This window comes from Pezoporus flaviventris, unplaced genomic scaffold (genome assembly GCF_033815535.1).
Source record: "Pezoporus flaviventris isolate CSIRO_AGI_PZ_B2104156 unplaced genomic scaffold, CSIRO_AGI_Pfla_v1 ptg000037l, whole genome shotgun sequence".
In the NCBI taxonomy this organism is placed as follows: Eukaryota; Metazoa; Chordata; class Aves; order Psittaciformes; family Psittacidae; genus Pezoporus; species Pezoporus flaviventris.
Genome location: NW_026892585.1, coordinates 2,819,100 through 2,845,032, shown reverse-complemented (window position 1 = coordinate 2,845,032; position 25,933 = coordinate 2,819,100). Strand labels below are relative to the sequence as shown.

General features: G+C 38.9%; 1 protein-coding gene across 11 annotated transcripts in view; it reads right to left on the bottom strand.

Annotated features, from left to right (window-relative positions):
• Positions 1–25,933, bottom strand: part of ULK4 (unc-51 like kinase 4) — a 195,509-nt gene that overhangs the window by 82,542 nt on the left and 87,034 nt on the right. For 7 of the 11 annotated variants that reach the window (XR_009745315.1, XM_061464467.1, XM_061464466.1 and 4 more), the window contains 2 exons: positions 25,263–25,311; positions 5,279–5,384 (listed from right to left, as the gene is read on the bottom strand). Coding sequence is in view for 6 of the 11 variants with exons in the window: in XM_061464467.1 (XP_061320451.1) it covers positions 5,279–5,384; positions 25,263–25,311 (155 nt within the window). In the remaining 5 variants the exon portion in view is untranslated. The remainder of the gene's footprint in view (positions 1–5,278; positions 5,385–25,262; positions 25,312–25,933) is intronic. The other 4 variants (XR_009745317.1, XR_009745318.1, XR_009745316.1 and 1 more) reach the window with 1 other exon arrangement.

Sequence of the window (25,933 nt, the reverse complement as noted above, 5' to 3'; positions counted from 1 at the left end):
ATTTAACAGAGTTTAACAATACGACACACAAAGACATTTGAAATCTAATTAATCTCTTGACATTCGACTAAAAGTCAACGCAGTGAACCACAAGATGAATAAGGATACCTCATCCACAAAGGCTGATCTTTCTTTCATGAGGTGCAAATGAGTTATCATCATCTGACTACAAAGTTTATTGCAGATCTCTTCCTTTTTAATAACTGTGCCTGCTTTAAGCACCTAGTATGCCTTCTTAATTCGATGTTGAATGTAACACGTGCTGTAGCTGACATTCTACATTTCCATCAAAGGTCCTTCCTTAGGACCTTAGTTTTTACCAATACTACTTGAAGTCCCATGTACTAGTAATAGCTGTTGCATTTTGACACCATTCAAAGACAATTTTTATTGTTCTAAACCCCACAGTTTCACTTCTACTTTAGTTCCTGAGATTTCAACAGCATTAACACATAAAGTTTAAGATTTGCTGTACTGTATTAATAGAAACTGGTTTTGGGCATTCAGACAAGCATCTTTTCTCACAGTGCTTGTGGTGATTACTTCAGGACAGGAGCCAAAAACAGGATCACAGCAGTAGAGCCTGAAAAAGGTCATTCAATTCTACGTGACTGTATTGAACTTTATATATAAACCATCTCCTTAGAAGACCATCATGAAAAACAAAAAAACAAATAGTTTATGGAGTATAATGAGATTCCAAAAAAGCTGAAAATGTAAACTCTTTGTAAGTAGTCCTGGGCTGCAAGCAAGTTACTACATTAGCTTTGAATGACCAAGGAAACCTTTCCCAAAGACAGAATTGCTGGGAATTACTTTTCACACATACTACCGAAGATAGTTGTTCATATAATGTAGTAGATTTGAGGCATTATGAGGAATAAACAGCTGCAGACAACCAGAAGTTATCACAAGATTTACCTTCCAACAACCTGCTTTGTTCATTTCTTCAGAATGAGGATCCTGCTTTGTCCTGGGTCACCCAACAATAAGCACGTGCTATACTGGGATTTGCTCCCATGCACTGATTGATCCTGTGAGATCATGACATGGGTTACCCTCCATAGGCATGGAACAATACACTGTTGAACTCAGTGGTTACAAACCTAAACCAGAAGACTGCAGGTAGCCTAAAAAGCAAATGGGTGTGAATACAGAAAAGACCAGGGAGATGTATTAATGAATAGATATTAACAGGCCTATAAGTAGACCTCAGGATGCTACATAAGTGTTCAAGTTTTATGCTTTGCAATTTAGTAAATGCTAATGGAAACGGAATTCACAGATGGCAGGTTTTACCTCCACCAGTAAGGACCATTACATTCCAGGATGTAAACTGAGATCAGTCAGTCCCACTTTGATCATGTTGTAACTTTATGGTAAAAGAAGGAAAACTGTTCAAGAATGATTCTCCTCTTTCATTTACATTCTTTAGTTGCTACCTGAAGGTGAAATTACATCCTTTGGTTTTCAGCAACCTAATTTATATTGGGATGGTCCAAGATAATAGGTTACAAATGTAATGTTTTCTAAAATTCTATAATTTGGAAATTTTTGGTATCAAAATTCCTTCCTTTCTGTAAGTGTACAAGTACATACATATGTGTATTTTGTGCACATCAAGTATGGCACTATTGTTTGCTGTACATTAGCCAGGACTATTTAATTGATAAGACAATATTATTGCCTTTCCCTAAGTTATGGCACTACCATAGATTTCTCTACTTTCCTCAGATACTAGTTACTATAGAGTGAATAAATAGTTTGTGTATTTGGGCCTCCATGTTCTCTCAAGTTAACTTAAAATCATCCAATGATTTCAAAAGATGGGGAAAGGGAGTAAAGAGACTGGCAAGGAGAAGCCAAAACAGAGGGAAAGAGGGTAAGTCTCATGCTTTTAGAAAACCATGCTAAAAATGACCACTGTTGTCTTGGATTTTTAACATCTCACCCTAACTGTTCATAAGAGACCCTATATTAATCCCAGTCTCCTTACCGAATCCAGTCTCAGTAATTAAACTGAATCATATTATTGCCTTCTGATTATTAAGTGGACATCATCATTAATGTTAACAGAACAAATGTTTAATAGCTGATAACACAAACACAAGCTCTTTTAAATTCCCTCTGCAACTTTAGCTGCATATGCTATTCTCTCTTTCACTTTTAAACATTACAAGTGGTGATCATCACATGTCTGATGTATTGTCACACAAAAGGAAACAGTTCAGGGGACAGAGAAACTAATGTTGGGCAATCCACCCTGTATGCAAGTCGCTGAAATGCAGAACCCTGTAACCGGTATTAACATGAAATCACGGAAGTAGTAATGAAGCAAGTGCATCATGGAGGATTTCCTTGAGAAAGGGGAAAGTTCAACACGTAAGCTGCAACCCATTAACTATATAGAGAACCTAATACAACTTCTCTGAGCAAGGGATTGTTCTGAAGGCTAACAAACAGGCACAAAATGAAGCAGTGACACGGGTCTCCGAATGATCTGTCTGTAAAAACAGGGCTTCTTGGCAGCTGAAGAGATGGAAAGAAATCTCGCTGCTAATATCTGGACTTCTGGAAACAAAAACCTTGACAGGTCTGACCCCTAACCTGGGCTCCTTACGATGTTTAGCAAGTGCTTAAGGGTTTTAATTTTTTAAGCTCCATATATACATGAATTATCACACTGTAATGGGGAAATAAGGGAAATTGATGACACATAATACTCTGCCTTCAGCCTTTTCTTTTTGAAGACAGCAGAATAGCTCATGAATGTTGAATGCCTTCATTAACATCATGGACACAGACTGTTAATAGGATGGAGTAAAATGCACCTTCAGCAAGTTTCCAGGTGACACTGAAATGAGGCAAGCAGTTGATGTGATGCAGGGCTGAGCTAACATTGAGGAAGAACTCAAGAAGCAGGAGAGCTAAAACAATGGGCTGCCACAAACCTCTTTGAGTCTGACAAAGGCAAATACAAAGCTGTGCACCTGGGAAGGGATAAATTAATGTAAGTGTACAGGCAGAGGCTGAAAATACATACACCATGTGGTTCACTCTCCTAAACATCTTGGCTGCCCTCCTCTGGACTTGCTCCTGTCTGTCAATGGCTTGTTACAGTTTGGAGCTTGGAACTAGTCGCTATTCTAGATGAAATCTCACAAGTGGCAAATACAAAAGAATAATTACTTTTCTCCATGTTCCAGTCACTCTATTGTATCACAGCCCTCCGCCTTTATTCCTCCAAGGGCACACTGCTGCCTCATGTTCAACTTTTCTATTTGGACTCCGGGATCCTTTTCTGCCAGATGGAGCTTAATTTCTACTTTACCAGATCATGTTCTTCTCTATCACACAAAAATGATCCAAAAAGGACAAGTTGAGTATCAAAGCCAGTGGCAGAAGTTTAAGCTATTTTCCTGTAGTGAGCACCGTAGACTTATACTGGCAGTGGAAAGGATAAAATGCCCTCTAGTTTGTATGGAATAACTTTTCTCCCTTTTTCATCCAAAGGAAAGCTTGAAGTCTACAATTACAAGATCAATACCTTCACAACAATCCTTGCAAACCAAATTTCAGAAGTGCTTGACTTGACACTTGGGCCCTTAATCAATAAAGCACTGGCCAAGATCCAGTTTTCCAGGACTCTGAACATTAGCCAATGGGGAAAAGGGATGAGAGTCTTACTTGAGATTTATTTTTGGCTGCTGTGCTGTTTTTCCTAGTCAGGATGCTGAAGTTCTGTGAGCCCAAGAGTGTTACCTAATAGCTAATAGCCCGACAGTATTACTGGAGTAATTCATAAAATAGCACAAGGAAAAGGTAAAGACTTTTATGATGTTTCTATCCCACTTTCTTCATTTGGAAACTAGCATGATGGAAGCAGCACAAACATCGAAACCCCAAGAAACCCCAAGGAGTTCTAAGTGTAACAGGCAGTTTGCTGATAAATAACCAAAGAATCAGAATCCTGTGAACCATCCCTCTCCAATTCAGATGTATTTCCCTCTCTTTTCTTTTGGCCTTATTCTCACACCACTAGCCTCATAATGGATCTGTTTGAAACAAAGGAGAGGAACACATTACTAGCTACCCTGTGTTTTATTTCATCTCCTGAACGACAGCACTGTTCATTCAATCCCATCATAGTGAAAAGGATCAGGAATTCAACTTTCCCACTTTCTGGGTGAGTGCTTTAACTGCTAAGGTAATTATAAAAAGAAGGGCACAACCATTACTACCAATCTTGATGGAGTTTTATGCTGGTATGTGTATCTCATATCTAAAACAGTCTTCAGATTTCCTTATCACCATCAGTGCTTATACTTAAACCATTACTCATACTATGTCTCATCTGGCTTCTTCTCTCATGACTACAGAAAAGCCACACTTCCATGAAATTTCCCTCTCACACCTCACCCAATCTTTTCTTAGAGGTATTCAAAAGGTTTTCTCTCATCTCCTGGATTCACAAGAGACTTAGCAGTCTCTTCACTGTCCCCCTATTCACAAGTCTTCCTTTTCCTTCTGCACTATGCTATATATTGTTATGCAAGTACTCTAGGTCTTTGATTTATGACAAATGATATGAACAGTAGCGTAGATCTGTATTGCTGGATGCCAGTCATTTACAATAAACAAAAGGAACTCTCTCTATGTGCATATTTCTAAAGAAGTTGTTGAATTTACATAGATTTCCAACTACAGAAACTTCCTTTTTATTTTGTAAAACAGAACCAGGTTCTAAATAAATGGATCTTCAAGAATAAAACACAGTGAAATGAAGACATGGAATGGTTTGAAGACTAAGACTTCACAGTCAGCTTGGGCTCCACGCCACTAGCCTGTATCACTGGACTGGAAGAGGAGCTAGGTTTTTTAGAAGTGCAGAAATATTGTACAATTTAATCTTTCACAGATGTGAGCAGTGAGAAAAGGAAGAAGGGGCAGAGGCTCTCTCCCTGCGTTCTGCACTGGTACGGTCAGAGCTCTAGCCCACTCCTTTTTAAAGCCATCCTTCATAGGCATAATCTAACTTTCAGCCAGTGACTCCTTAGAAACCACATTTCCTCAGAGGAAAAGGTTTCTAAAAGTTAAGTTTATAATCAAATCAGTAAGGGAGGTAGATGAAGCAATGAGTAGCAGTCCGTTATAACACAATTACCTAACAACCACTCCAGAATATAAATACATTCAAGTCTACAGTTTCACACAGTGCCAGACATTACAAAAGACTGGGAAACATCTATAGTAAAGAGAATAACTGAAGACAACATACCTTCTTCAAAGAGTAACACCATGTTTGTGTTTTTGTTAGCAACCATGTTATTCAATAAGGCAATTACAGTTTGCATTGTGTTCCCAAGGATACTGTCTTGGTGTTCCTGTATAAAATACAACAAAAATCAGAATAAAAATTATCTAGTTTACCTTTTGCAAGGTTAACAGAAGACTATTCACTTCCAAAACCACAGTGATACATAAACAATACTTTTTCAGTTCCTTAAAGGTCAACATCTAAAGTGCTAGAAACCTAGCCAAATCTCTTAGAAGCCTCTATTCAGCTTCACCCCGTATTAATTTTCTTCGTACTAGAGCACTTTAAACTGGATCATAAGGAGAAGAGACAAAGAACAGGGGCTCACAGCCTTTTGGAGGACCATTAGTTTCCTACCAAACCCCTATATATATATACACACATATATATGTGTACATATATATTATGCATATATATGTGTATATGTATGTGTATAAATACATATATATGTGAGTGAGTGTGTGTATATATATATCTCTCTATATATATGGGCCAAGAGGCCAAACGTTTTACTTACTTTACATAGAACTTTGAGATATCAGTTATGATCTCTATAAAGAGCACAATAAATATCTGTTCCTCTGAAGGTTTAATACACAGCCTGATAAATGGAAAAGCAATGTTGGAAAGTATAGACACCATAGTCTTCAAAAGATAAGGTAACTAATACAGAAAAGAGATACCATAAAGCCATGGTACTAAACATAAATTTGAAGTTATTTCCTACAGATAGCTGAAGGGTAAGAATCACAGTTGTTCCAGAGATCAACATGTTTATCTGGTAGTCTATCTTCTTATTCACTCTCCAAAAGAACATTCAGAAAACAATAGAGAAACAGTAAGAATGATTGTGGTCCTGAAGATAATGATACATCCACTGAGAATATACAACTCATAAAAGCAAAGAAGTTTCACAAGTGCCAAAATGAGAGCTGACTCACGTACTGTCTTTGCAAGTACAGTATTTCCATTACTGCCCCATATGTTTCAAGTAAATATTTTCTAGTAAAATTCCCTTTGGAGATACACAATTACAAGAGAAGCTGGTAGTTGTTTACAATAGTGATCTTGTGCATTCAGCAGGTTAATAACATTAAAACGAAGCCACATTTGCCTTTAATAGACACAATTTATACAACTGTCTACTGAAAGACTAGCACCGATGCTTTTATTTATATCAAAGCATACGTAACAAAACTTACCTTCCCCTAAGCACACATAGACTAGCATTCAAGATGGGAATGTCAACACTTTGGGGAAGGAAAATGTTCTCTTAGTGAAGAAAATAATCTTACAAATGGCATACTCAGCTGTACAACTCGAGTTTTAACACGTATCGCAGATGGGTTTTGATAAGATACTTATTAGGTTTCAAGAAGCTACAGGTATGTTTTGCCTAGATAAGCCATCGCTGATTGCTGTTAGGCTCGATTTTAGAGGTTTATATAAAAGTATTTAACTTCTTCATAACGTATGAAGGAGCAAAGCGGATGTGATTTGTGTGCACAGCACCACAGACTGCGGACATTTAATGAACAGTGCACTTGACAGCTTTAATAAAACATAGCCTTTGCCAGCAGAGATAATTAGAATTGAAGCAGCAAAATTCTAGTGTTTGGCAACACAGATGAAACAACTTCATTAAAATGTAGAGCTTTGGTGAATGAAAGGCAGCAAAGCATTGGACCCTGAAGAATCAGCCTTCTCAAAACTAATTGCTTCAGTGCTTAAAAAGGACAGCTAAGAAATACCAAGGGCATAACAAGGAAATACTAGGATAAAAAAAAGCAAGCATGGAAGATAAATCAGGCTTTTCAAATAGGACTACATTTTATTTAAGCCATTAAACTTTTCATTCTAATGTTGAAGGGTTGTAACATTAACAAAAGAACTCAGTTGAAGCATTCTAAAAAGCCAGTTAGGTAAAAGGGTGTGAATTAGAAAAGTGGGAGTACGTATCTTGGCAAGATACTATGGCTAAAGCTGCCATTTCTCTTCCTTTAAGTGGATTAGAAATTAGAACAGCGTAGGCAAACTACAGTATTTTAATTACATTTTAGATAACAAAAGAGATAGCAATTGTGATAAGAGGCTACCAATTTGGGAGACTTCGCATACAAGCCTCCTACTCCTGTATCTAAGAATCCAGAAGAAATCATACTAAATGCTACATTTACAGATACCCTTTAATTAAAGTATATATATATATATATATATATATATAAAAATATACCCCAATATCAGTATACAAATACATTCTCTTACCACACCAAGCTTCAGATTTTCAGTGGCCTAACAATCTAATCTTTTTATTCTGGAAGTCATTTGTTACATCCTTTGCACTTCCCAAACCTCCTTGTTATCTTGGAGACAACCAGGTCCTTTTATCTGTGTTGATGGTCAGAATCTCACAAGGCAGAAGGAGAAAAGGTGACATTTAAAACAAAGAGAGCTCTAAAGAATGCTGCCTCTTTTCATTCTGAAGAATGAAAAGTAAATTTTTCACTTTTAGAAGTAAAGCTTCTGTCAAGATCATAAAAGTACTTCTCTTGCACAGCAAACATTAAGAACCGAAAATGTAAGTAAGGCCAGTGTTCTTTCTCTTCTCATTTTATTCTCAAGTCCTGTGAGAATACAATTTCAATTACTGGACATGTGGAGAACAATACTATTGTTAACACCATCTATGAGTAGGGAAACAAGTTTTCCTCCTTTAAGAGGTCCACTTCATGTCTCAAGCTTCTGGAAGTCAAATAAACCAGCCTGGCCTTGAACACCACCAGGAATGGAGCATTCACAGCTTCCTTGGGCAACCCATTCCAGTGCCTCACCATCCTTACAGGGAAGAACTTCTGCCTTATATCCAATCTGAACTTCCCCTGTTTCAGTTTGAACCCATCACCCCTTGTCCTATCACTACAGTCCCTAATGAAAGAGGCCCTCTCCAGCATCCTGAAAGGCCACTTAAATCTGTTCAGAGTTAGAGGCGGACAATCTTCAAGGTATAGATTTCTTACTCTGGAGAACTGAACTTCCTCATATCAAAGAAAATCCAGGCACCCTGGAAGCATTCATGCTGGTATGTTCTGAAGCAATGAAGCTTTAGAAGGAATTGATACCGCCATGGCAGTAACTACAGAAATCTGGAGACTCTTTGGAGAGTCAGCGTATCAGTGAAGCATTTGAACTGCAAAGTTACTTGCGAGCTGCAATAAACCATTACACCAAGAAATTTCCATGCCAAAATATTCACTTCTCAGACTGGTTTTCAGCTTTAATTAAAATCTAGTTCTTGAACGGCTTCAGAATGACAGGCACCAACGAACTGACATCTTATTTTCCACATGGATTTTGCTTTGATGTAAATGGCACTTTGTCACCTCAAGGAAAAAGGTTTAGAGGAGTTTGGGGAATTTCCTGGTGACATTTTTAATTGAAAAACACAGATTCATTAGACTTACCCAAAGGATCACATTAACATTTTTGACTGGAAAAGGTTTGAAGGGTTCAGAATAGAACCTATATTCCTACAATGACACTAGGCAGACAAGGCAAAAGAAATTATGAACTGGTTGCTATAAGTGAAAACTCTACCTAATAAAACACTGATTTTATTCAGTAAAAATTACAATTTCTTAAGTTACTTATCAACACAGTGTTTTTTCAGGTTATACTTAATAAACATTAACTATCAAGAGTAAAGTTGGTTGCTATAATATTAGAGAAATATTATAGGGAGATTTTAGTTTACATGATCTTTGTTTAATATTCATGGTCAAGCCAAGACAAAACACAATTGGCCCAACACTTAAATTACAACAACTCCCTTTCAAATCATAGAATGGTTTGGGTTGGAAGGGAACTTAAAGCTCATCCAGTTCCAGCCCCCTGCCATGGGCAGGGACACCTTCCACTAGAGCAGCTTGCTCCAAGCCCCGTCCAGCCTGGCCTTGCACACTGCCAGCGATGGGGCAGCCACAGCTCCTCTGGTCAACAAAAGCCTTCTCCCTTCTTTCTGTCACAGCAGGTTACAGAATTGTGCATCTCCTCCATTTTAGCACTACTGGTTTTGGACTGCTGAACACTGAAAAGAACTATAATGGATGGTAGACTTTCACGTATGTGTTGGGTTTGTTGTTTGTTAGGTTTGGTTTTTTCCAATCACTTAGTTAAGGACTGTGAACAGTAGCAAAGCTTTACAATAATCACATTATTAAATACTAAAAATGCAGGAAATGAAAAGTGGTTTAGGTTTACTACAATATCTTTGTGAAATATAGGAATAGGGTTTATAAGTAAACTACATCAGTGAAGTTCGTTGTATAAATCCGTGGTATATCATCTCGACTCTCAACTCCATCTCACGTTAACAGTCCCTGATAAACACACTGTTACCTGTCACTTATTCAAGAACTCAAGGACGAATGTGTTTTCTTCTTATGCCAAGCTATGTATATGAAGTCCAAGATTAAAAGGAGCTGGGGTGAAAGTGAAAATCAATGGTCTGAACAGAACTGAACTATGATAAAGAAAGTACAGTTTCTTATTCTATGTAAATACCAGAATCACATTTTCTCTTATAGACACAGCAGGAAGAAAGTTTACTGTTACCCAAAAATCTCCTACAAAGATATGAGCCACTCATCAGCTTAACTTGGCATTCAACATATAAGCCACCAATCCCATTCTTCAGCCAAATTCTGTGTGAGGTTACATGATCTTGTTCTATTATAGTTGACCAGAGGAACAGCATATAGTTAGGATGAAAGACTGAAAAAAATCTGAAGACTAAAAAGATACTCAACCAAAAGATAGTCAACTTCAAGGCTAAATGACAGCACCTTCTCCTTGCTTATATCATTCTAGGATGTTGCTGCAGTTTCCAGGCTCCACAGAGTTTGCTTTTAAATTAGTTCTGCTTATGGCTTGAGGCAGAAATAACACTTTTTCCTTTCATCGTGATCTTTCTACTTTCATTTGTTTTGCATTTAATACTTTGCCTCTACCTGTGAGCCTAGAAAAAGTGAACATGATGAAGCTCACTTTAGTAGATCATATTTCAGGCATGTCTTTCAGCAAAATACTTATGAAGTGACAGCCCCATTTTAGCTCTCCAAATTCCTGACAGCACGAATGCAACACCAACAACAGGAATTCTATCTGCCAGCCATGGGAATTCACTGACATTGGAAGACAACCATTTCCTTAGCTGGCAGGGATCTGACAGTGATGCTGGACTACGAAGAGGCATCTGAGCCAGAAGCGATGAGAAGGAAGTAAAATGGAGAAAAGACAGCTAAGAAGAATGGCAATAATAACAACAATAATTATTATTATTAAAAAACACACTTGCACATGTATGTGCCAACAGATTACTATCCTTGTGAATTTAAGATGGTGCCTGTCGTGGTTTAAACCCAGTCAGGTAATTCGTTCGCTCACTTCCCCCCCTTTCTTGCCCTCCCCCTGCTCTCGGAGGGACGGAGAGGAGAATCAAAAAGAATGCAACTCCCACGGGTTGAGATAAGAACAGTTTAGTAACTAAGGTATAACACAGATCACTACTGCTACCACCAATGATAATAATGATAAAGGAAATAACAAGGGAAGAGAATACAACACCTCAGCACCAGCCGACCGATAACTCAGCCCCCAAGCCCGACCAAGCTCCGACAGATACCTCCTCCAACCCTGCAGTCTCCCAGCCCTTCCAGCTAACTCCCAGTTACATCCTGGGCATGACGTGCTGTGGTATGGAATACCTCTTTGGTCAGTTTGGGTCAGGTGTCCTGTCTCTGCTTCCTCCTGGCTTCCCCTCCCCCCTGGCAGAGCATGAGGCTCACAAAGTCCTTGGCCAAACCAAAACATCACTATCAGCTCTGTTCCCAGGCCGAAAGTCAAAACACTGCACTGCACCAGCTACCAAGAAGGGGAAAAATGACTGCTACTGCTGAACCCAGGACAGTGCCTAAATGAAAAGATGGCATATATAGATTAGATACAAGAAAGTTCTCCACTGTGAGGGTGCTGAGGTGCTGGCACAAGGTGCCCAGAGAAGCTGTGGCTGCCCCATCCCTGGCAGAGCCTTGGATGAGACGGTCTAGTGGAAGGTGTCCCTCCCACAGCAGGAGGTTGGAACTGGATGAGCTTTAAGGTCCCTTCCAACCCAAACCACTCTGCGTTTCTATGATTTAGTCACTTGAGTGAAAACATAAATGTCTTCACAGGTACTATGAAAGAAAAGACACATGCATAAAGCATGAACAGTCCTCATTACCCAGAACATTTAACTAGGAAGAAAAGACAGAAACCACAAATTTCTTCACCAGGTATATATATATGTATATAAAATAAAATAAATATAGCAGAGTGAATTTTGAAATGGCCTGAGCTCTACTCCCGTGGTGGCAATCTCAATAGTGCCAGGCAGTAGACAGTGTGAAAAACTGATGGTACAGCTATACTGAGCACTACAGGGTCAGCTGGTACCCTGCTGGTATTCCCCGAGATGCTCTTTGTGCACTTGTCCAGCACAAGTCAAGCACCACTCCTGAGAACTCTCTCTCAGTTGTTCTGACTTCAACTCCTACATATCAAAGAGGAGCAAAGGCACAACTCAGTGTTTAAAAGTAACTCAGATCTACAAGAATACAAGGACACCAGTTCTGCTTCTCATAAGCATTTGCAAAACAGTATCAGATGTTATGACTTTAAAGAAAGAATACCTCCTGCTGCTACATATGATATCAATTCATTCAATTTTTATAGGAGATTAACAGATGGATCAAAGACACTGTTAGAGTGACTAACACTGGCAAAATAGGAAACTCTTCTAAAAAATTCCTACTTCTTAAAGACAGGGGAAATCAGTCTGCATTTTATTACTGCTATTATTAACAAGAGGTTGAACACCATTTTTTAATTGGCACATCTTTCAGGGTGATCTCCAAATGATTTATTAGTTTTTTTTCATAGCCTCACCCCACCTCTCCCCCTCAAATCACTTCTATTTTGGTGCCTACATATTGATTCAAGAAATGAACTTTAGGAATACAGGTTTGAAAATTGGGATAGGTTATAAAAATAAACCCTGGTTAATGACAGAGCTATATTCCAGTCATCAATACGTGTTTTCTTCTGAGCACAGGTTCAATTAAAATCTTCATGCTTTCCATCACTGTTAAGGAATTTATTGCCTGGAAACATAAGGAGATACTCTATAAAGGCACTGGGAACAATGTGCCTTACAACCCCCAAAAGACTGACCTTCTCCTTCCCTGCCATGTAGGTCATTTCAGTACCAAACACATACTAAATGATTATATGAGAATTTCTCTCTCTTGCTTTAAAAGGAGGGCAGGATACACTAAATATGTGTATGTACACACACAAATACACACACACATTTACTTGTAAATTATTTTAACTATGACATACAAAATTCAAATGAGTCTATGCCAGCAACACTAAGCAATGACTGCTTTGAAACTTCATGTTGTTTCAAGAGAGAGCTAGATTTTCCATTTGCTCAAACGCTGAAGACTTCAAAAGTGTTCCCAGCGTGTGATGGGCACACTCCCTACATCCACAATGGCTCACTATCTCACACCAAGTGCAGAGGACTGAAGTTCTTTTATTTCTCCTCATGTTAAGCAGAAGTCCAGATCATCAGAAGCCTCTGCTACAAGGAGGAAGCAAAAGGAAGCAGCTCCAGGAGGAGACAATGAGAGATGGCAATAAAGCATTTTGCTTAGCAGTCAAAATACTGACTTTGAGCTTCAGAAATCCACCACCAGCCTTTCCTTCTGGGTGATTCTGAATGTGGGATCTGCACTTGGCCACTTCCCCTAAAGCACTCCTGACTGACAGGCTACTGGCTAAACTGGGGTCTACCTTTCTCCACTGCCTCCAGTGCCACTTTGTACAGAAATTCCACCCTGAACACAGAAAGCCTCTCAGTGGAACCTACACAGAAAAAGGAATAACACCATGAAACACTGAAATAACCCAAATACCTCATCCCTTAAACAACACACTTGAGTCCAGAAACCCATGAAGCCATGACCATTTGCTATCAGCAAGGTTCTGCTGCTCTACCCAAGCTGTCGATCAACAGAGTTTCAGACTTGTATGTACTCAGAGGCTGAAAAGAAGATTGATACTGTTAGATCAAAGTAGCATTTTGATGCTGAGAGGCATAGAATGTCATTGAGAACTGCATTTACTGTCACTGGAGGCCAGACATTTTAGCCCGTATACAATGCCACACAATGTGTCATCGCACTGTGAAAGGAAGAAAGAAAAAAGAACCAGAACACTAAATCCACCAAATAATTGGACCACTAGATTAAAACAGCACAGAAACATGTTTTATATGAACTGATAAAAATACTTTGTTAGAACACAAGGGCCTATTAATAAAGGACTTAATTTTTTAATTACTCATAATAAGCCATTTTACAGTTAAGCATTTTTCTTCATTCAATCCATCCTCCCTGAACAGTTATTCATAGTAAAAATGTGTACAATGGATGTGAGAGGGAATAAAAGGATGAAAGAAGAAAACAGCTAAAACAGAGCTGAAAAGCTGGTAACAGAAATGTTACAAAAGCCAGGGAGAGGAAAGTATGGTATTATTAGCTATTTTCATATCCTAATGGAACATGCAAGTTCCAGGCTGTTACTAAGAGTGGGTCCGTGGCAAAGAGCCCAAATGAGGTCTGAGAAAGGATAATGTACCTTTAATGATTGAAATAGCAAGAAAATTAAATCTAATCATGTTTCATTAAGCATACTCTAGCTCCCATTTTTACTAAATTATTTTATTATGATTTCCCAACTGTCTGTTGAAATAACCTTTTACAGCAATTTAATTCACCATCATAAACAAGTCTCATTTCTCACAATGAAGTCCCCTGGGTTTAGTGAGAGGAGATGGAAAATCTAAACCTTGCCAATCCTGCAGCCACTAAGGTAACCACTCAGGGAGACAAAGATTTTTGTTTTCCTATTTGTGGCTGAGATCATTAAGATATAATTAGAAACGGGTTCATGACTAATACAGCGTCTGTTATGGAGATACCATTCGCCCACCAAGCATCTTCTATACCAGTCTTTAATAAGGGCAGCAGGCATAATCCCCACTTCACTCTCCAGAGAGTTACGCATTAAATGGACTGCATTAGACATCCCTCTCACTCCCCCCTTTTTAATGGAATCTTATTGAGGCATCCAGCATTTTCTCAGTCTCCATTGTTACCATCAAAACCAGTCTGTTTGCTTTCAGCAATATGCTCCTGCAGTGCCATCCAGATGTGAGCCCTAAAGATAGCTACGTGCAGTGAATACAAACCCTGCTCCACAACTTGTTACAGAACAAGAAAATGGGGAACTTCACAAAATACAGAAAGAAATGAATTGGACTGTTTACAGAATAATTTTGTCTCTCTCTCTGCAGTAGTAGCAAAAGGAGCCATTGACCCTTGCACGTGTCCTTTCTGCTTTAGTGAAATGAAATAGCACGCACCAAGCAGAAAGGATGCACCAAGAAGGAAGGACGCTTTACTCAAGTAACTGAAAGAAATTAAACTCATTGCAATGCTCCATATCAAATCACATGATGTAGGAATAAAAAAATTAAAAGCAATGTCACCCACCAAACAGTGCTTAAGGATCTGCCACAGGGATCAATTTATGGCCATCAGTTAAACTGCAGAGTGATAACTGTCAGACGCTGTTTTTAATATCATGATGTTTCAACAGGTTGTTTTATTTGGTAGGCAGGAGTTTGAAAGGAACCATATGAAAGAAAAAGACAACAGTTCTAGGGCGCAGTTTTGTTTCCTGTACCTATATGGGCAGTAAAGAACTACTTGCTCAAAACAAGCAAGAGACGGGAACTGAATGTGGTAATACAAACAGGGGACTTGAAAGACAAGCCTAAGGAGAAAAAAAAAGAAACTTGCAAAATTTCAGCTGAATCTTTGAGATGATCCTACTGTAATAATTGCAATTAAAACGTTCCTGTGGGTAAACTCAGATTGAATTATGTATCTTTTGGCATATATTTGACTATAAATCTACTTCAGCAAAGCTAGATTTTTAAGCCTGCCTTAAAAAAACCAATCATTTCGTAGAACAAAATGTATTTAGAAACTAAGCATATAAACCAATGTGTAAATGACTATAGTTTAAACCAGAAAGTCCAAAGCAGAATATTACAATTTAAATTGTTTTGCTTTGTAGAAGACTAACATTCTAAAATCTAATCATCATCCCACTCTTCAGGAAGCCATTACCGTAAGGAATGTATTATAGATGACCAAAGCCAAACCAGGCAACTTTCTAGATAAATGATCAGTTCAGAAGCATAATGTGGAAACCTCTGCCACTCAGAAAGCATTTTCATGGCTGTTTAATACTCTCACAAGCTCTTATGTGAAGCACACAATAGCTTGGTACCTTAGTCATCAGAATGCAGCTGGTCAATCAATGTACAGTCAGCAACTGCCACATTCCTACACCAGTATTTATTTAGATGGGTTTGGCAGATACACCTCAGTTGTTTGACAGAGCAGTAATAATGCCACAGTAAAATGGGTCACAAGATCAGTAACGTTGTTCTAAAAGCACACATCTCTGCTTTACTCCAGTATGTATTTTTCCTGAAATGCTTTCTCTTTGCCTTGATATTGTACTAGCGGGAACAGTAAATTGACAGATTCACCTCAATCAGCCTGACAAACTCAAAGTTTGGAAGAAATACAGTTTTTATTTAATGTTCCTTCTATAGAAACAAAAATAAATGTTGAAATTTAGAAATTAATCACCTTGGGTGAACATTTTCATTGATGGCGATTTGTTTCCGTGTGACCCATGGAAAATTCCTCGTAACATTCACATGAACTGTGGTAAGGTCAGGTTTTCTTCCTAGAAATTCTGGTTAATAAAGGATATAATCTGATTCTGGGTTTGTGAAGTCTCATGTTAGGAGGAATCAGCACTCTCAGTCTTTCTGCAACACCTGCATTTCACACATTCGCAGCATGGTGCGAGATGCCCTTCTCTTCACAAGGTCTCCATGTGCGCTTCCTTGGCTCAGTCTGCGATTCCATGATGGGCCAAGTTGGGGTGGGAGTGAGGGAAGCTGCAGAACTGCACCTCAGGCAGCTCTGGGGCATGCATCAGTGACAAACAAGAGCAGCCCTCCTGGCTTCCCAAAGCTGCTGTTCTCCCCTCTTCCCCTGCTCATAATCAACTGATAAATAGCTCCTGGTGGAATCACCACCCCTGGAAGTGTTCATACACCATGCAGACAAAGCCCTCGGTGCCATGGGTTAGTGGTGGCCTTGGCAGTGCTGGGGTAAGGGTTGGAATGGATGAGCTTAAAGGGCTTTTCCAACCCAGCTGATTCTATGATTCCTGGCACCACACGCATTTCTCCTTTATGTCACACCATCCAGCATGAAGAACACTTACGAGATCACAAAGACAATGAGATTTCTAATATAAATAATGTCACATACGTATTTATGTTTATTTTATATATATATATTTAAAAATTACAATCTGACTATAGGAGAACTAAATAAAGTGAAATGTGCTTAAGGTGTGAGGATGGGAAAAAAGAGCCTGCAGGGTGGGAGGTGAGATTCACCAGTTACTGATAAGAACAGTGGAGGATGGATGATGAAAGATCAAGAATTCAATTTGTTTAATTTTATTCACACCAGAGCCAGCTACCAATCCAGAAGATAACTACGTTTGCTGCATTACTTAAAATGTAGGAGAAAGGCAGCAAATGCTAAGGAACATTTGAAGGAAAGGGGTGTAACAGAAGTAATGTGAAGCTGATGATACCAGTTAAAACTCTAATTAAAAAGGAGTGCAATCATCCCTTTACCCATCCCCAGCCACCTCCCAAATATCTTTTCTCTATTAAGTGTGAAAATTGTCCAATTGTAATGACTAAGTGAAAAGAGCTTTAATATAATATAAATCCTGTGGATCTGTGCTAAATATTGAGAGCTCTGAAACTTGTTCATAGGTTGGGGATCTGCATAAATGGAGGGAGAAAGGTTGTACCTGAAATTTAAAGCAATGCACATGGTGGGGAAAAAAGTACTAACCTCAGACATGAATTAATCATCCCAGGTTAGGAAAGAACTTCACACAAATGACAGCTCAATGATAGAAATCAAAAAAACCAAAGTGAAATGCAAGGAAAAGAAGGAAGACTAAAATAAAAAAAGATAACATCACTATGTCAGTGAATAAACCCACAGCTCATCCACCCTATGAACACTCCACTCTGGTCCTAAATCTCAAAAACTATCTATGGAAATGGAAAATATAATCAGAAAGCAGCAGGAATGATGGGGAATGTGGAGCCAATATTTCAGGACTGGAGAAACTAATCACCTGGTTGACAACTAAAATTTTTTGGGTATCTCATAGCTCACCTAGGCTGGGGGTGAGCAAGGTTGTGGTGGGGGACACAGCCAGGACAGCTGACCCAAACTGACCAAAGGGATATTCCTTACCACATAGAATCAAGGAATGGTTTGGGTTGAAGGGACCTTAAAGCTCACCCAGCTCCAACCGCTGCCACGGGCAGGGACACCTTCCACTAGAGGAGCTTGCTCCAAGCCCCTGTGTCCAACCTGCCCTTGAACACTGCCAGGGATGGGGCAGCCACAGCTTCTCTGGGCACCCTGTGCCAGCACCTCAGCAGCCTCACAGGGAAGAATGTCAAGGCTATTGCTCCCCCTCCTCAGCTCAACGGGAGCAGCTTCTCAGAGAAGCAATCCCAGTAGCCTTCCCGCTACCAAAACATGGCCATGCAAACCCAGTATCTTCCTTAATTGAGGAGATTTCTTAAGTCAGGTACAATTAGACTCCAACACCCACACAAGTAAAACCTGAAGGAGTTACAGGACTGAAACAGAGCTTGGTATTAAATACCACCTATTTCGTAAATTAAACGACTAAAACCAAGAGCTTAAACAAGAACTTCATGCCCAAATTTGTTTCTGAATTCTCAAAATTACTGTTTATTTTTAACCTATGTACTATTACCAACATATTTATCCATATGTATCAAACCAAATAAACAGCAGGCTATAAATTAACCTCATAACTCAAAGCTAATACAGTGAACTTTTAGCTTTCTAATTTCTCAAAGAAGTAACTGCTGCTTCAGAGAACAAGCCAATCTGTTTAAGTCATAAAGAACAATCTGTTTTCTCATATGAAAAGTAGGGGTGGCAAGACAAATTTCTATAGCTGATGACTAAAAACTTACAATACAGAAAGCTTCCCATGCATGCATTTTCAGTACGTAAAGCAGAACCAGACTTAGCTCCAACTAAAAGTCGACCTACCCCAACAACCTATCTAGAACACCCTGCAACGGAAGCAGCCCTACAAGTCAGGTATACAGCACACTTTTGCCAGTGTCTAGAAATTCACAGCCCAAGGACTTTGAGCCAGAAGTGGATCTTTTGAACATAATAGATCTCAATGGATTTTTCCTCCATTAATTTGTCCAGTCTCTTTTCTAATTCAAGTAAGGCAAGGACCCTATGACACAGAGTTCACAGCTTAACCCGGCAGTATCACCTTTTGTCAGTTTTAAAGATGCCAGCTGAAAGTTTTCTTTAGGTTTTTTCATACAGATCTCACGTTAGAAGATACAGCAAACAGCAATACTGTTTCCTATTCACCTCGAATGAGCCACTCATGACAGTACGCTATGTATGTATCATACTTCCCCTCAAACATCACTTCCCAGATAAAAGTGTACAAAGAATAATCCCTTTCACAGAAGCCATTACAGACCTTTGATCATGTTTGTCTCCTTTATATTCCTTGCAGTTCTGCTGTAAGTCTTTTGAGATAGGAAACCTGAAATCCACATATGGCACAATATTTTTTCTACTTACCATTGTAATACTCCCTACTGCAATCTATAGAATTCAGTTTGCTTTTCTGACCAGGACTAAGGATTAAGCAGATGGTTTTATTAGACTGTGTTTTTGTCTAACCACGATATCTCATTCCTGAGTGATAATGACAACACACCTTGCACTGCTGGGTATGAGGAGCTGGGACTGCAGACACATCGTGCAATACTTCAGAGCACATACAGGTGCTTTGAAAAGAAGTGCAAATTAAACTGAAAGCGAATAGTAGTAGGTGTCAAAAAAGCTTGAGGAGATTTTAATTACATGAATACTCACAAGAACTTGAAGGTTATGTACAAAACTTCTATCAAAAAAGGTTCAATTCAAACGTGGTGAAATAATGTGAATGCTAAGCAGATTTATGACTGCCAACAAAAAAAAACAAAACTGCTGAAGAGGGGAAAAAACACTTGATCCACAAACTCTGCACCGTCAACTTTGTAAGACTTTAAAACACTGCATTTGCAAAAAAACTGAGGGGGGAGAGAACATGAGCATCAACTGTGTGCCTATGCAAGTCTTGGGGCAGTCCATGGTGGTGGTCAGCCCTGCCCTCTCACGCCTGCTGATGACATCCATCTTCAAGACACATATGCTCAATACCCTTCTGCCTTAAGCGCCCAAGACTGACAGACTGATCTGATGGCTGAAATGAAATCCCTGATACAATGTTCAGTGACCACAGGAAAAGGTGATGGACTCCTCTCATTCTGACTACCTTGGGAGAGCACTTACAGAATGACTCCCGATTCCTGAAACAGGCTGAACAGAAGAACACACTAGAACCAAGTACTGGAGACTATTGTTTAAAGTTATGTATCAATATAAAATGTCAAAAGAAATATGATTTCTCTTTCAGTGAAAAAATTCATAGTCTTTTAAATGATGCATGGATTCAAGGCATCCTTACTTAGTGCAAGAAAACAAGTTTATATAGGATGTCCTAACTGTAGGGGAAAACAATGAAAGCACTTGACACCATAGCTTAAGTTACAACAGAGTACTCATTAGTCAGTCCTTAAATTTGACTTTTTGTACATACAATTCTTCTCCTAAATAATGTATTAAAAAGAAATAAATCTTCATTCTAAGTACATATTTCAAATATTCTACAAATCTTAACTGTTCAAAGATCACAGAGTTAAAAAGGAAGGTCTTAGTTAATGTCTAAGTACACCTTAACACCTAAGCAGCAACTTCAGCTGTCAGGATTAGCATGCTCCCTTGAATGTCAGAGCTGCAGTGTTTCTAAGTAAAAACATAATCATTAGGAAAATACTACCTCTTTTGCCCTAAATTCTCCACAGCAATATTCAAATTACCCAATCCCAAAAGTCCCATATATACTTGAATTAAATCACTTGTTCGAAACCCACAAGACTCATTGAAGGTATGCTGCATAATGTCCAAGAGCATTACCAGATGAAACAAGTTGGCAGAAACCCACTGACTTTATATGTGCATCCATCCAACCCTGACCTACAGTCCTCCTGGGACTTGGTTCACAAAAGAACACCCCCATGCAGCGTAAAATAGCTCAGATAAGGGAGAAATGGGAGTGGAGCCAAGCCAGCTGAATAAGCATTGCCACTCCAGTCCATCCACCCTGGTTACCTAAATATCAAAGCATACAAGGAATTAGGAAGCAGGAAAAAGATGAAGAGCTCAGAAACCCAAACATACCTGGGAGACTACTGACTTGGATCCTAATCTAGAAGGGTTAACTAACCCTCATCTAACCACAGGTAGGACACAATGAATGGTGCCTACCATACTAGGAGAGAATCTGTAGAGTAGGTTGTGCTTAGTTGTTGGTTTTTAGGTAGATAGACTGGATTGGGCAACCAAATCCCCGGAATGACATATGGTTAAAGGCACCTTTGGGGCTTTGAATTCTAACCCCCTGCTCAAAGCAGTCCTGTCAAAGCAGCCTGACTTGGGGCTGCATCCAGCAGAGTTTTAAGAGTTTCCAGGGATGGAGATGCTACAACACCTCTGAGCCCTTGTTCCAGTGTCTCACCACACTCCCCACAGCACAAAGTTTATTCCTGTATCAAGTTGGAAGATGTCCTTCTATTGTGCACTGCTGAAACAAGTCAGGCTTCATTATCTCTATACTCTCTCATGAGGCAGCTACAGACAGGAGTAAGATTCCCTCAAGAATTCTTTGCAAAGGTCATATGAAACCTGTTATCTTGACCTTTCTGTGTCTGCCATGTGCTCCAGGTCCCCCAGCCATCACGTTGTGTATTCAGTGGGCTTGCTCCAAGATGCCAAAGGATCAGGATAAGAACTATTACCATCTTTTACAATGCACTTCAAATTCTTCTCTGCACACAGTATTTGAACAAACAATGGATTCCTAAACAGCTTAGCCTTCCAAGGGAAACTAACTGTTAAAAGTCATTCAGAATAAGCACTATCACAGCCTTGTAACTGGAGGGGATACCTCTGGATACCAGGGTCCAGCAAGGTCCAAAGGACAACTGATGATCCTCTGGATATAGTAGAAAACCTAGGAGATTTTGAGCAATAGCCAAGGGCCAGCACACAGTAATCATCAGATGCTTATGTTATTTGTTAACTGCTTTGAAGAGAGTTTCAACTGCATCATCACCATGCACCCATGTAACACTGAGCTGTTTGTCTCAATCTACAGAAGAAGCAAAAAAGACCAGAGGCCTCAGCTGGGCTCTAAGTCACTTTGAAGTAACACTGTGAAATGCTCTTGGGACAGTCAGAGCAATGAAGTGATAAAGACAGAGATCTGCCCATGCAAGGCACAACAGTGACTGCTACTTTGCAATAACTTTTTCTTTGAAGTGCATTGTAAAACCATTTTCTTTCAAAAGACAGCTTGTAAGACATTACACAATCACCATTCACTTTGGGCTAGTTTAAAAATACCTTGTAAAAAACCCCAGACCAACCAACAAATGAAAAAACCTCCAGTATGAATTTACAATAAAACATGAACAGTGAGATCAAAGAGATGGCAAATGTCACGGCATCAGAAAACTCAAAGACATGTTCTAGTACCAGCAGCCATCATGGTCACTGTTGCTGCAATGCACAGATCTACACACTTCACCACTGCTTGTGCTTTTCTTTTCCAGTTTGCTATACCTAGCTTTAAAACCTTATTAAAGTCTTTTAGACTCATGTTTATTATCTGAAACATTTTCAGCTTCTGGGACAGGATTAAAAAAACCCCAAGCAACTACCAAGAAACACATAAGAAAACTCTTGTATAAATAGACATTCTTATGTTCCTTAGCACTGAATATAAAACTTTAAGAGAAGTTATGTAGCACACACTCTAAAAGCAGTAAGAAGCAATTCCTTTAAGATGCAAATAGCTGAATTTCCTTCCCATAAAGAACATAATGCTGTCACAAATGTTGTGGGCTCAATTTTTCTCTCCAAAGTGGAGCTTCAGGTGATTTTGTAAACAATTTTAGTCCCTCCCTTAACAGGAGCACTGGTTCAAAATCATTTTCCAGACAGGAAAATCAGTGACAGAGGATATGCTTTAGTAATATTTTCTCCCTTTTAAAAGGCATTTTATCATGCAGAATATCTAGTTATAATATTAAAATGATTCAAAGGGTGGCTCTGCTTCCCTTCACATATTTTTCTTTTCTCATCAGCAATCCTACTGGTGATAGATCCACACAGACATACAGTCATAAAATAGGCTGTTCACATCTACTTAGAATTTGTATAGTGCTTCTCACAAAATCTGAATACCTTCTTAATCCTAATGAGTTTATCATCCCTACATTCCTGTGATCACAGAATCATAGAATGGTCTGGGTTGGAAAGGACCTTAAGATCATCCAGTCCCAAGCCCCTGCCATGGGCAGGGACACCTCACAGTAGCCCATGTCACCCAAGGCTCCATCCAATGATGTACATTTATATATATACATATTTATATATGCATACATTTATACAATGATGTACATTTATAGCTTAGACATTACCTTAAGAAGCATTTATTAAAAAATCATGCATGAATAAGGTCCAGTTAGGACCTTAAAAAGTTCCAGTTTCACGATGATGAACATCAGTTTCTGATAGCTTTGTAAGAATAAAAGTGTTCACTGAACACCCAAAGGACACTAAGCACATCTGAAAGAGAAGGCTTTGAAACAAGCGAAACATCTGAAACAAGTTGCCCAGGGTAAAAAAGACATATGGGTCACCAGCAGGATCAGGAAGGGGCTCTTCCTTCTCTCAGTACTCTGCCAACAAGCCCATCTTTTAATTCCATGAATCACGTACTTCTGATAAGTGAAAAAAACCTGAAAATCTGTGCTCAAATTCTGTGGTTTGTAACAAAACCGCACCTAACTACCACCATTATGACCTCTCAATATTAGAAAGTCGAATTAAAACCAGTCCAAACTATTTGACTCAAAACTCTACAAGAACAACTGAAAATCAGCTACTAATACGATTCAGACAAACAACAACAACGGTTATCTCAGGGTTCTGGAGGGAAAGTAAATCATTCCAGCTCTGTTTAAAGCTAGCAGCAGTTAAATGCAACTCCTAAAAAGTTTCAAACTTGTACATGCAAAGTTTTAGTTATACAGTATTTCCTTTATTATCCCAAGCTCATGATATTCATAAAGAAAATACAAAAGAAGTGGCACGCTTCACCTTACAAGCATATGGCATCCCTCCAAATGAGCAGCATGTGCTTGCCACATGGTCCCTAAGTTGCCAGAATATGTCCCCATCACTCCAACACTCCAGTTCCAGACCTTTCCATGAGATTTCTTCAAAATACATGTGTATTTTGCAAGTATGGGAGGACATCCATACATTAACCGTGAAGATATCCTCTGCTTTGAACTTGCTAGGGGACCCAAAACGGGATGGCTGCAGCACCTAACTGCCTAAGTATCTAAGCTTCCTAGAAGACTTTGGACTAAGCACTCTGTTTCTGCATCCACATTACTGACATGAGCTAAGTTACTAGCTCACTAGGTGGAGACATCTTCCTGAACCATTGCCAAAACTGACTGCAGCACAGACAAGCCTTAAACTTTGTGATTACAGCAAAGACGCTGAATGTCTAGTGTAAGTGCCAATGGCATTGAAAAAGTCAGCTCTTTCCCCTGCTGTTTGTAGCAAAATGTCTATAGAAAGGAAACTTTTGTTGACCTTTTCACTGGGGACAAGAGGCTGGAAATCAGCCCCTTGGAAAGGGATCTGGAATTTGGGTTCATGGCAAATTGAATGTGATCCAACAGCATGCCCTGGCAGTAAAAAGGACTACCTGTGTCTTGGGGTGCATCAAGAACAGCACAGCTAGCTGGTTAAGAGAGGTGACCGTACCTCTCTGCACTGCTCTACCTTAAGTACTGTGCATGGTTTTGGGTGCCTCAATATAAGGACATCAAACACTTTTACACTAGTTTCTCTCTTAACCCATCCTTGGGTTTTAGATCTCTTTCAAAACAAGCAATTATTTTGCTTTATAAACCACTGGTTAAAATAGGATTTGGGCTTTTTCACTTTCAGACACCTCAAAGATTACATTCCCAGTCTCTCACAGCAACTTTACATGCACTGCCACAGCATAACCACGGTTATTAATCTAGTGCATTTTAGGAAAAATGCATACTTCACAAATAGAAAAAAACCCCAGAGATATTCATTATGGATAAATTTAAGGTTCCTAACTAATGCCCATCTCGCAGAAGCCACAAAGGTCATTATGCTTTTTCTTTTTCAGGATTTTATTTGACGCAAAAAAGAAAAAAGCATTTATCTTCTAAAGAAACCTTTTATACAAGTAGATTCGCTGGTGAGAACAGCATAAATGGCTGCTTCCTTGGCGCACTGTCCATTTTCATTTTATCAACATCTTACTACTTTGTCAACACACCTAATGAAACTAGCTTGACATGATTTGGGAAGTGTGACACGTATCTATTATAATAAATGTGTATAAAAATTATTCTTACCAATATGACTTGGAAAAGAACTGGAAAAAGTTGGACTTCTTCCACAAGTCTGAAAAAAAAAAAAAACAAAAAATATTTAAGATTTATTTAAAAGCAGAGGAAGTGAATTCTTACTTAACACACTAAACTCACAAAAGGAGCAGAGTAGTAGAATAGCTGTTGCCAAACTCCATGACCCAGAACCTCAGCCTCTGACTAGCTCTCAACAAAAATGAGCTCCACTTCAGCTATTAAATAGAAACAGCGATGTTCTACTGCTTTGGAAATTACTTCTAGGTCTGCTTCATTGATGCGATTCAAGTGAGTGGAACAGTAATTAAATGTTTTTAAATGGCAGAAATGAATAAAAATTCAGAACTGTAACAGTATACACACCGTGAAATTCTGCACCATTAAGAATGTGAATTAATAGACTCAGTGCACATCACGAAATTATAAATATGCTGTGTTTTTTAAAGCATGCTACATTAACATCTTGGGTTTACCATATTAATATATGATACATTTGTCAGGCAACTCTCAACAATACTGAGGAGTTGTTACCCAAAAGAATTTAGCTATATTCTCCTGAATTTCAAAATCAGACACAAACCAGCATATATGTGTACTTATAAGAAAGAATATTCTCAAAAAACAGCAATACTTCACATTCAGTCTTTTCTATTTTTAGC